This window comes from Rousettus aegyptiacus, unplaced genomic scaffold, assembly GCF_014176215.1.
Source record: "Rousettus aegyptiacus isolate mRouAeg1 unplaced genomic scaffold, mRouAeg1.p scaffold_m13_p_1, whole genome shotgun sequence".
Taxonomy (NCBI): domain Eukaryota; kingdom Metazoa; phylum Chordata; class Mammalia; order Chiroptera; family Pteropodidae; genus Rousettus; species Rousettus aegyptiacus.
In genome coordinates, this window is record NW_023416284.1 from 93,692,272 (window position 1) to 93,705,506 (window position 13,235).

At 35.5% G+C, this 13,235-nt stretch overlaps 1 protein-coding gene across 1 annotated transcript in view; it reads right to left on the minus strand.

Moving 5' to 3' along the window:
- SLC26A8 (solute carrier family 26 member 8) overlaps positions 1-13,235 on the minus strand; it is a 72,265-nt gene that overhangs the window by 32,923 nt on the left and 26,107 nt on the right. The window contains exons 5-7 of the mRNA XM_016120203.2: positions 8,521-8,685; positions 7,678-7,827; positions 3,459-3,541 (exon numbers count right to left, since the gene is read on the minus strand). Coding sequence (XP_015975689.1) covers positions 3,459-3,541; positions 7,678-7,827; positions 8,521-8,685 — 398 coding nt within the window. The remainder of the gene's footprint in view (positions 1-3,458; positions 3,542-7,677; positions 7,828-8,520; positions 8,686-13,235) is intronic.

Sequence of the window (13,235 nt, forward strand, 5' to 3'; positions counted from 1 at the left end):
TAATAGAAAATAACAAGTGTTGATGTGGAGAAATTAGAACCTTATGCATCGATGATGGGAATGTAAAATGATGCAGCCACTGTGGAAAATAGTTTGTTAGTTCTTCAACAAGTTAAACATAGAATTACCATTTGATCCAGCAAATGTACTCCTAGGCACACACTCAAAAGAATGAAAACAGGTGCTCAAAGAAAAACTACCACATGAATTTTTGTAGTAGCACTGTTCATAATAATCAATAGTTATTGGAAATAACTGGAATGTCCATTAGCTGGTAAATGGACTAACAAAAAGTGGTATAGCCATATAATGGAATATTATTCAGCCATAAAAAGGAATGATCCATGGTAGAACATAGATGAATCTTGAAAAATTATGCTAAGTGAAAAGAAGACAGAGTCAAAAGACCACGTATTGTTTGATTCCATTTATATGAAATATCCAGAATAGGCAAATCTATAGAGACAGAAAGTAGAGTAGTGGTAGGCAAGGGCTTTGGACTGGAGAAATTGGGAGTGTTAATGGGTACAGGACTACTTTTGGATGATAAAATATTTTAAAATTAGATAGTGGTGATGGTCACACAAGTTTGAGAATATACTAAAATCTACCGACTTGCATACTTTAAAATGGTGAATTTTATGGTATGTGAATTATATATCAATAAACAAAATTAAAGACTATTATAAATAACTTTTTATATTATTATAAATACATTTGAAAACTTAGATTAGATGGAAGTAGTATTTGAATCATCAAAACTAAGTAAGTCCTTTTTTTAAATTTTAAAATCTTTTTTAAAAGTAATCTTAAGAAGAAATAGATAACTTGAATCATAAACAATGATTATATAATTTGATGATAGTTTTATTTAGTAAATAACCAATTTAAAAAATGACTATGTAGCTAAGAACCTGAAAACTCCAGGTCTAAGAATCTTTACTAATGGACTCTACCAAATATGTAAGAAAGAAAGAATGACAATTTTATAGAAACTTCTTCAGAAGTTAAAGACAAGAGAACATATCCTAAAATTTTTTATGTCGGCATTACTCTGATATCAAAATTAGACACAGATATTACAATAAAAGAAATTTCAAGTCAATATCCCTCATGAACATAAATACAAAAATTCTTACTATCATTTTAGCAAATCAATATATAAAATTATATCATGACCAATTGCGGTTTATCCCAGGAAGCAATGTTGGTTAACATTCAAAAATCAATCATGATATTAAACAGTCTAAATAAAGGAAAAGAAATCTTCATGTTTAGGGGAGAGTGTTGTTTTTCTATAGATCCAAAGTAGAATAATTCTTTAAAACTGAATTTAGAAGCATCATTATGCTATGGTTTCCATATCTCTAGATTTAATTTCTAAGTAAAAAAAAAAAAAAAAAAAAAAAAAAAAAATCTCCCAAATATTTTAGATAAGTTTTGCTATTTGAAATGTTTATTCTTCTGACTGGTCTGATCATTTCATCAAGACATAGATATATAACTTAATAATTGATTTATTTCTAAAATTTTGTATAAAATCCAAATTCAGTAAAATGAACAATGTACTAAATATGCTTGGGAAAATCACTTTAAAAGAAATTTTGTAATGTATTTTAATCCCTTATTTAATTAAACTTTCTTATTAGTTTATGCATTTTAAGTTTCATTTTCCTTAAAGTAGGAAACATCAATTTTAGCACCTTGAAGTGCTACTTCTTCCTATCTTCCCATTTCTCACCATTATTATGTAAATGAATCTAAATTCTTATTTTTGAATATCTTTTCCTTCATCATGTCTATTTTAATTCTCTATTTATAACTTACTTATAACTTTAAAGTACCTCGATGTTTTTCTAGTAATGAGCTAGAAAAACAGCTCATATGTAGGAATAACTGGATGCTCAAAGGCAGATATTTAACTTTTTATTAAATTTCCCTTTTTTATCCTTTTAAGAAGTTAGGTAAGTAAGAATGTGTGGCTGTCCCAAACAGGTATACAGTAAGTGGAATTTATTGCTGAAATCTATGTTAGTAAACCTCTAATATTTAGCATTTAACACAAACTACTGCTTTTCCTTTCTGCTGTTCTCTGTAACATTTAATTCTTTATTAACAGTTTAGGTTAAAAAGGGAAATGAACATTAAGCTAACTTAAATAGATCCATTTTTCTAGTCCCTAGGAACCTTGGATAAATATGTAATAAAAAAGGAAGTTCAAAACAATACTTAAAATTATATTTTTGGAATGCTCACTGTCTGTCTAAAACCTTGAACCTTATGATAAAATATAAACCAAAGATGACTGTGTGGTTTTTAAGTCATTAATAACAGAAGTCATTAATAAGTACGTATAATAGAGTGCTTATAATCATAGATTTTGTAATTAAATAGAAATGGGTTCAAATAGTAGCTCTGCCACTGACCAGCTGTGTATTCTTGGATAAGTAACTTAAATTTGGTAAGCCTCAATTTCCTCTGCCATAAAAAAGAAGATATAGTATAAATGTATCAATCCTATTGTTCATGTTACTTTTTTTTTTTTTTCCTGAGGGTGAAGACCAAGCCTTATTTACTATCATATTCCCTGGGTCTGCTCACTTTTTTTTTTTTTTTTAAATTGAACAGAATTTCAAATGGATTTAGCCATCATCAGATTTCACTGAGAACTGATAGGATATGAAACTAATTCAATCTGGATGTGTCAAAGTAGCTTGTGTTTCATTATCCTGGGGGCTAGTATTATTCCCTATTGAACAGCATGAGGAAAATGAACATACTCTTCAAAAGTCTGTCTATATGAGTCAAGAAACTGCAACATATTGCCTTTCTTAGCTAAAGTGATTCATCTGATCGAGATTATAGAAATTATAATTTCCTAACAGAAGCAAGAGTGCTATCTCATAGTCACCGGTAGACATTATAATGTAAATTAATTATGAGTCCTTAAGAACGCTATATGACAGATTATTCGAAGATAGCTTTTTACTCAGAGTAATAACATAATGTTGTTCAAGGACACTCTTTCAGTCTAAGTGGGTGAAGACAAAAGGAATGCTCACCTCCTAAACACTGAGCCACAGGAGAAAGGCTAGGAAAACAGAGGCATCCTTGAGAGTTAATCAGATAGGTGTGGAAGTTGAGAAGGCCCATAGTGTATTACAAAAAAAAATTCAAGAGTCTCCCTGGTATTCCACGCATTCAACAGTCTACTTGGGTAAGGGGATTGGTTCAACTATGGGAAGAGAGTCAGAGGCTGATCAGAGAAGAAACAAGGGCTTGTCCTAGTCCTTCTCCTTTCATGAACCTCTGTGTTCTAAAATGAATTTGAACTCATTGACCCAAATTTGGCCATGGCTAGAGACTGCCAGTGGAGAATATCAGTCAAGCACTGTGGTCAGAGGCTAAGAGAAGGTAACAGAAAGAGAAAAGTAGTCTCGAAAAGTGGAATTACCAACCTATAAGGAATCATATCAACGAGCGTCTTGCTGGTTTCTGTATCCATGCGTATCTTGTTTGAAAATGCACTAAAGCCAAGAATCTGTAGGGGTTTAAAAAAAAAAAAGGCATATGATCATCAAAATATTTTACGAATTGCTTCCAGGAGTAGAGATGCCCTCAGCGTCTGGCAGGACAGGGAATGAAATATGTGGCAGTCCCTATTTATGAAGGTTGGAGAGAAGGCCAGTGTAGTGGAGCAGAAAAGGCAGATGTTCTCCCTGACTCTTTTAGTTCCCTAAATCCTTTTTAGCATTGTAGCCAGAATGAAAAGCAACTTCAGCTTTGGTCTCTGACATAATAATAGGAAAAAAAATGGATGCTCTGGACTTCTCTTTCCTTACCAACTTTAAATATAAAGTTGGAGCAAATATAAACATATTTCCAGGTAATAGTTGTATCAAGGCCTCAGTTTGAAAAGTGTTTAGATTTAAGTGTGTTATGCCAATATAAATATGCCTTTTGGGGGATTGTTGAGGTATATTAAGAATCATATTACTGACTAACCCTTAATAATATGAATAGCATTTGATAGCACAAGGACAAAGTCTTCAGCAAAGCAATTACTTGCCTTTATTCCCCATTCATTTCTTTCTAAAATGGCAAGTCTCCCTTCCATTTCAACTAGACAGCCTAGCAGCTGTTATACCTTGTAAAGACCTCACAGAAAAGCAAATTGAACCAGAGACAAGAGAACTCAATGCCTAGGTTTCAAAATAATAATCGTATAGTTGCTGTACCCCAATGTCTCTACTAACACATAAATCTTTTCCCAGCATCTACTCTAAGAGTTTAACCAGACACTGAGCAGCATAGCAGTTGGTTTACCTGTGATGCTGTGATCAAATGAAGATCCCTAGGAAGCCTACAGATCAAAATAGAGGAAAGAATCTGGATCATAGCTTGAGTCAGAGGAGAGTTTTGGTCTTTTTATAGTTAAGAGCAAGAAGTGTGATGAGTGTCCAAGGAACTTTTAAATTTTAGTATAAAAATAATACTTGCTCATAAAGGGAAATTAAGAAAATAGGAAAAATTTAAAACCAAAAATAAATCACCCAAAGACATTGACTATTGACACTTTTTTTATATTTGCTATACAGCTTAAAAACACACACATATAAATTATGCACATATAGTATATATCATGTTCTATAACTATGAGACTCTTGAATTATATGTCAGTATATTCTACCTAGATCCTAGATATAGCTTTGGAAAATTTCCTTATATTTGAGACTACTACCTCAAGGACAAGTTGGTGGGTATATGCGCGTTCCTCCAGCACATCTAAACAGCAGTTTCTTGATGGGTGGTGTGAGAAGCTTTACAGACCTTAGGCCATAGCAGCTTTCATCCTCCCTCTCCCACTCTCCGCACAACCAGAGGAAACATGGAGGTCTTTTTCTAGTTCTAAACTACATCTCTAATCCCTGCTATGTGGCAGAAAGTATTCTGAATCACTTGACATGTGAATAAGTAGTATATTGTAGGCTTCAATAACCTTTGAGTATAAATCAGGTCACAAAAAAAGTTTAATTCCTAAATTGCAATCATTCTAAGTCTTTACCTCCTTGTATTGCTGGGCCTCAGATTGCTTTCTCACTTCACTTTATGATGCATCCTAATTAGTTATAGCATTCCCCAAAGGAATGTCTTAACTGTATGTAGCCCATAAACCAATCCTTCAGCCGAAGCAAAGCCACAGCATCCTCTACACTCTTCTTTCCTTTCCTAATAACCCTGGCTAATAATGTTCATTGCCTTGAGGCTGCTTGAAGGAATATCACTATGATTCCTATTGCTGATGTCTCTTAAGAGAGGGTTAATTTGGGACAACATGGATGGGCCTTGAGGGCATTATGCTTAGTGAAATAAGCCAGACAAAGGAAAACAAATACTTTATGGTATCGATTATATGTGGAACTTGAAAACAAACCAAACAGTTACATTGATAGAAACAAAGAGTAGAAAAGTGGTTGCCAGGGGCTGGGGCGGGGAGGGGGGGTGGGGGGGTGGGGGGGCAGTGAAATAGGGAAAAGTTGGTAAAAGGTATAAACTTTCAGCTATAAGATGAATAAGGTCTGAGGACCTAAAGTATAACACAGGTGACTATAATTGATAACACTGTATTCTATAACTGAAATTTGATAAGGAAGTAGAGCTTAAGTGTTATCAGCAAAAAAAAAAAAAAGATAAATATGTGAGGTGATTGATGTGTCAATTAACTGGGCAGGAGGAATGCTTTCATAATGTACATGTATATCAAATCACCATGGTGTATACTTTAAATATCTTACAAGTTTATATGTTAATTATACCTCGATAAAGCTAAAATTAGAGACAGGGGAGGGGTATCGCGCGCGCGCGCGCGAGAGAGAGCGTGCACGAGTTAGCAAGCACATTGATGTCTGTGTCACAGGTGCCATCTGCTGGTGACTCTAAAGCCTGTCTCTTAAGGTGCCAGAACTGGACTGGATTCCAAAAAATGAGAGGTTGCCTCTGATTCCACTCCCCAAACATCATATGCGCACTGTCTCCTGGGCTCTAGGGCACCACTATTCGTGTACAATGTTTTGAAAAGTCTTTTGTCAAAACAGCCTTTCAGCTTTCGGCCTTTATAAATGAAGACCTTTTGAGCTAATCCAAGGAAGAAAGAATATATATGTACCTCTACAAGAGGTAGATAACAGTTATGAGACAGAGCTTGGTCTCAATTTCCAAAGCGACCCCCATACTCTTTCAATCATGAACTATATAGACCTGGATTAGTTAGTATAGGATAGGTTATGCTGTGGCAACATACAAACCGTGAGATCTGAACACATAAAAGATGTTTTGCCTGCAGGGTCATTGTGGGCCAGTGTCTCTCCAGGGCAGCTTCTTTGCAAATGGTGCCTCAGGGGTCCAGACCCATTCCACCTGCAGACTCTATCATCTCAATATACAGTCTCTATGATTACCACAGCAGAGAAAGAAAGAAACATGGAGACTCTCGCCTAGTTTCCTATGCTTTGGCCTTAAAATCACATAGTCCTGCCTAACTATAGGATGGCTGGGAAATAAAAGGGAGCATGTGGATATTTGGATATTAATTATATCTCCAACAGAACACTTCTTAATGGGAAAATAATTCTCAATGACACCCAAGGATTTGGTGATCCTAATATGAAAAATGCTGGCTTAAAAAACATGAGTTTTATTTATGAAAATGTCTTTATTATTATAAAAATGTTAATTATAACTGCAAAAGATACATTTTATCAGTAGATTTTTAAAAAGAAACAAGAAATGTTATCATTAGATAGTGGGGAGTCCCAGCTCTGTTGCTTACCAGTGACATGGATTAGGTAATTCACGTCACATCTCATCTCCCTCAATTTCTTTCCTGTAGCATAGTGAGAATGTGTGGAGGGTGAATAGCAGAATGATTGCAACTATGTTAAAATAGAAACAAAACTTCTACATAGAAGATGGAAATTCACCAACACTGAGCATTTGTTTGAAAGAAAAAAGGACTGAAAAACTGAAAATCCAAAACTATCGATTGTAGTTGACTCTGGGTGGTGCAGCGTTTGGAATTCTTTTTCTCCCTTTTTTCTTCTTTATGTCTTTTGAAAATGTTAGGATGAGCCCATGTTACTCTCATAAGGAGGAAAAAACCTTATTTTTAAATAGTGTGAAAAAGAGGCAATAGATAAAAGTCCTTTGAAAATAAGTATGTTTTACAAATATAAGCTAGTATTTAAAACTAAATATTCAGCTTTGTCACCATTCAACATATGTTTTTTAAAAGCTATTTTTAAAATTGACTCATTAATATAGAAGACATCTGGTGACAGCCAGAGGGGAGGGGGTTGGGGGGCTGGGAGAAAGGGGTAAAGGGTTAAAGAAGTACAAATTAGTTGTTGATAGATGGTCACGGGTATGGGGAATGCAGTCAACAGTAATGTAATGGCTATGTGTACAGCCAGTAGAGTAATCAGGGGGACCATTTCATAGGCTATGTCAATGTCTAACCAATGTACTGTATATTTTGAAACGAAAAATAAAAAAAAAAATCTAAGTTATTTTTAGTCTTCTCTGAACCTTTCTTTCCCTAGGTTGCTTTTTATATAATTGTTTAAAAGGTAGGTATTTTAAATGATCTTAACCATGAATTTGGGTCATCAAAACACCTACCAGAAAAACTTCCATAGGAAACTCAATGGGGTACTGATTGAAGGAAATTCTTATGCATTTGTTGGTTCTCAGAGCAACAACAGCAGTTAGGAATAGTAGGATGCTGGTAGAATTAGCTTTTGGGAGAGACATACAGTAGTTAACTATGTTCTGAAAGAAAACAAAATTACAGAGGATTAGAAAGGGATATAATTGCCTAAATCTAGAAAATGAAACTCTTTCTAGATTAGTTCAAAAAGAAGTCCCAAAACTCTTTGGAGCACTACTAGAACAGTGAGACCAAGTAGGTACATGTGTATTTTTTTTAAGTTGAAAAAGTGATATTATAAACAGTAACGTCCAATAAGGAAAGAATACACTTTATATATTTCAGTGTAATGAAGGTCTGTTAATTAGCCTATTCTTTATTGATTTTTTCAGACCATATATATTCGTTAGCTTGGCTTCTATGCCATTTTTTTTTATCATTCAGGGATTACTTAGCATTTTACATTCTTCAGCATTTTACATGTATCTTTAAGATACATGTTTGTTATAAGGCATGTAGTGGGAAAAATTGTGATAGATACAGTATCTTAAAGACCAAATTTTAATATAAATCATTAGTTTAGCTTAATGTAAAACATTAGTTTAAAAATCTGGGCAAAACGGTTAATGCAACTGAGAACATGGTCCAACTGGCATCTGCAATTAATCAAGACTGTAAATCTAAAAGAGATAAAATTCTTTCCAGGACCTCTTCACCCAACTGTCTATGTAGAAGCATCTCCACTCGGGTCTGCTTCTTTTTGGAAACAAGGGGAGGGGTATTTGTAATTGGGGGTGAGGGTAGAAATTACTCACATAGAAGAAGGAGATAGGGCCAGCGTGGAAACTAATCATAATCCCAAAGATGCAAGTCAGCTGGGACAGTATAATGTGTAGTGCTGTGGCAGCCAGGTAAGCACTGATGGCAGCCTCTGGAAGGTAAGTGGCAATGAAGCCAAAACCTAACACGCCCATTGATAGCTGCAGAGTGGTCAGATGGAAAAGAAAAACAGAGTGAGATGGAATGTCATCAAACCAGCCATGGCACCAATTAGGTTCTCTCCTGGGGACTTCCAACAAAAAAGTTAGGTTAGGCCCCTTTGATAACTCTTCTGTTTCTCTTTCCCTAATTAACTGAATCTAATGAGATAAGGTAGGTCCTGAGTGTTCATTCAGAGGCCCCCTATAGAGCACACATTTTCTTCACAAGCACTTAAAGTTGATTTCTTGCCTTAGAATCTACTGACCTTGTTGGCTTAGGGTTAACAGTAACAAAGCAATCAGAACAAGCCATTTCCTTTTTCAAGGCCCTTTCATTAGAAGCTCTGATAGCCCTTTCCAGGAGATCTTATCCCTGAGAGGAATGCAGCTTTTCACAAAGGAAAAGACAATTAAAAAAATCTGAAGATGCAAGCCTACCTAGTCTCCAGCAGCTGAAATGGAGGCTGCAGCAGTAGCAGAAGCTTCTTAAAGGGGCCACGTCCACCAGCAGATTTTTGCCGTGATGGACCTGCTCCCTCTGAGCACCAGTGCCAGTCCAGCTGCACAGGGAGCACCAGGGACTTACAGGGAGACATTGTTGGAGTGAGGGCCTGAAGTGAGACTCGCTTGGTCCAGAAGTGCCGGCGGTATCCATTGTTTCCTGTTGAGACCTCCCCCTTGACAGTGCGCAGGAAACTGCACCTCCATAGGTCTGACGTCATCAAACTGGATAACAGAGGTCGCTCCGCCCAGAGTATTCCCTGAAATCCCGCCTCCTCAACTCACAGCCCCACCTAAGCCACATCTAGGTGTATCCTCAGCAAGTCAGGTGCTCCTTGCTGAGCAGCACCTATACTCATACTGGAGGCAGCTAGCCTCAGTTTCTGGTGTGGCCCTTTGAGGCAACTATAAGCACAGTATCTGTGGATTGCTTGCTAAATTTTAATAGGTGGCCCCGGAGGGGCAGAGGCTTGGGCTAAATTTGGCCTGCAGCTAAACCACTCTCAGGACTGTACCACTGAACATTTACTTCACAAAGCCAAACTAATAAGACCGGGAGACTAAAGAGCTTTGTTTAGTACATAGAAACAGACATGAAAAGGCAGTCAAAATGGGGAGACAAAAAAGCAGAAATCATATGAGAGAACAAAACAGAGATCCAGATATAATGGAGTCAAGTAATCTAACAGAAGCAGAGTTCAAAACACTGGTTATAAAGATGCTCAATGAAGTTTGGTTAAATTCAGTGAGAACTTCAACAAAGAGATAAAAAAAACATAAAAATCGAAATGGAAATTACAGAAGGGAACCAATATGAAATGAAGAACATATTATCTGAGATGAGAAGTATATTAAATGGAATAGACAATGGAATAAACAGAGTGAATAAAGAAAATAATCAAATGCCCTATCTAGAGGACGGGAAAGCCAAGGGCACTCAATCAGAATGGCAAGAAAAAAGATGCCAAGACTATAAAAAGAATTTAAGGAGTATATAGGACACTATTAAGGGTCCAAATATCTGTCTGGTGGGCGTAACTGAAGAAAATCACGATGTTGAAAAGCTGTTTGAAGAAATAATGATGGAAAGCTTTCCTAACCTGGTGCAGAAAATGGACATAAAACCCCAGGAAGCTCAGAGAATTCTGAAAATCAGGGATTCAAAGAGGCCCACACTGAGACACATCATAATTAAAATGCCAAAGGTTGAATACAAAAAAAGAATATTAAAAGCAGGATGAGAAAAACAGATAGTTACTTAGAAGGAAAAACCCTTAAGACTGGCAGCTGATTTCTCAAAAGAAACTATGCAGGACAGAAGAGCTTGACAAAAAATATTTGACAGGATGAAGACTCAGGATCTACAACCAAGAATAATTTATTCAGCAAAGCTATCATTTATAGTCGAAGGACAGACAAAGAACTTCCCAGACGAAAATAAGCTAAAGGAATGTATCACCATCGAGCCAGTATTATAGGAAATGTTAGAGGGACTTCTTTAAAAAGAAAGAAACATGTATCAAAAACAGGAATAAAAAATGGTAACTACATTCCTATCAATAAGTACTTCAAATGGAAAAGAATTAAATGCTCCAACTAAAAGAGTGGATGAATGGAAAGGAAAACAATACCCCTACATGTTGCCTATCAGATTAAAAGACACAGAGACTAAAAGGAAGCGGATGGAAAAAGATATTGCTTTGATGGACCTAGAAGGTATTTAAGTCAGAGAAAAATAAACACTGTATGATTTCACTTATATGTAGAATCTAAGGAATAAAAAGAACTAATCAAAAACAGACTCACAAATATAGTTGACAATTTGCTGATTGATGGTGGGTGTTGGAAGGCTGGGAGGATGGGGTGAAGGTTTAAAGAAGTACAAATTAGTAGTTGTTGGATGGTCATGGGGATGGGGAGCATAGGAAATGCAATTAACATAAATATGTTGGCTAGGTGAGGGTCAGAGGAGGGAGGGAGCAATTTGGGGATCATTTTGCGAACTATATAGATGTCTAACCAATGTACTGTATACTTGAAACTAATTAAAATAAATAAGTTAAAAAAAAGAAAAGAAAACTGGTACAAGAATATGGGGAAAGAGAAACAAGTCTTGAAGCCTACTATTGTCACTATATCTTCCACTGCATTAGAAGCCCTCAGAAAACAAATTGGAAGAATAAATCTTTTAGCTTCAAAAGCTTTTTGTTTTAAAGCTTCCATTCAGCTGGGTGCTCTGTCCGCCTTAATCGTCTGTCATTATCACCCTATATGCTCCTCTGCTTTAGTCAGGCCAATCTCCTTCCTGTCTTTTCAGTGATTGGCTGATTGCTATTTCTGTGCTTACCACTCTTTTTTTTTGCATGAACCACTCTCTTTTGCCATCTCCACCAATCCATGTCCATGAGAAGGCATGATTCCTTGGGACTGAGAAGTCGGCTTCAATCCTGGCTCTGACACTTACTGACTGTGTGAGTTTGAATCAGTTAACTAAACTCTCTGAGCCTCGGTTTCCTAATCTATAAATCGTGAATAATACTCTACACACAGTGTTTTGTATGGATTACATAACATAACATATGTAAAACATCTAGCTCAAAACTTAAAATAGTGACAGATGCAAATACACATCATTCATTCTCATGTCATCTTTACTTCCCACCTTGTAAATGGAAAATAGCCAATTAACCATAAAACTCTTTTGCTCAGCTGTTATGGGGCATCAGAATCTGTGTTAATATTGTTTTCTAGGTAGCCATTTTCAGAGTTGGCTTGTGACATGAAACCTCTCTGCCATTCTTATAGAAAGCGAGTACAAAATGGTCAATGAATGAAAGAAAACTTCAGTAAATGGTTGTTTTCCTTTCCAGACAACTCCAACCCAACTAAAGATTATTCCTCTACCTCATGTTCTTTTGGCACTGAACTCTTCTCTTTTATTAATATTATTTGCACTTCAAGATTATCTAGAGCACCAATTCTGGAGGTAGATCACTTTGAGCCTGAATCCCAATGTTACTAGCTCTGTGACCATGGCAATTCACTTCATTTCATTTTACCCTTGTTTCCTTAAAATAAGGACCATAGTAACACCCACCCTCAAAAAAGATGTAAGAATCAAATGAAATAATGCATGTAAAGTACTTTGAATAGTGACTACACATAGCAATAAATGTTATATATTATTATCTAGTTCAGACTTCTTTAAATTTAAATTTAAATTTCCCTCTCAGCACTACTTTAGCTATGTCTCACAAATTTTAGTATATTTTATTTTTATTTACCCTAGTGTATTTATAAAAAATTCCCCTTGAGACTTCCTCTTTGATCTTCGGATTACTTAGAAGTGTGTCTTTAGCATCCAAATATTTGAAGATTTTCCTGTTCATTTTCTGTTATCAAGTTCTAGTTCGATTCCACTGTGGTCAGAGAAAATACTGTTTGATATTAATTCATTTAAGTTTATTGAGGTTAGTTTTATGGCACAGGATATGGTTTATCTGGGTATATGTTCCAAGGGTCATTGAAAAGTGTGGGTGTTCTGTTGCTATTGGATGGAATGTTCTTTAAATGTCTCTTAAGTCCTATTCGTTGGCAGTGTTGTTGAGTTTTATTATTTCCTTGCTGATTTTCTGTCTAGTTGTTCCATCAATTTTTGAGAGAGGAATGTTGAAGTCTCCAACTGTAACTGTGGATTTGTCTATTTCTCCTTTCATTTCTATTAGTTTTTGTTTCACATATTTTGTATCTCTGTCGTTTGGTGCATACATACTTAGGATTGCTATGTCTTCTTGGTAGATTGATCCTTTTATCATTATATAATGTTCCTCTCTACCTTTAGTAATTTTCTTGGCTCTAAAGTCCACTTTATCTGATATTAATTTAGTCAATTCTGCTTTCCTTTGATTCATATTTACTTGCTGTATCTTTTCATTCTTTTATAGTCAACCTATCTATATCACTATATTTGATGTTTCTTGTAGACGGCATATTTTTAAATATGTCTATTTCTATTTTTAATGTAAATGTTGAAACATTAGAGCTTAAGT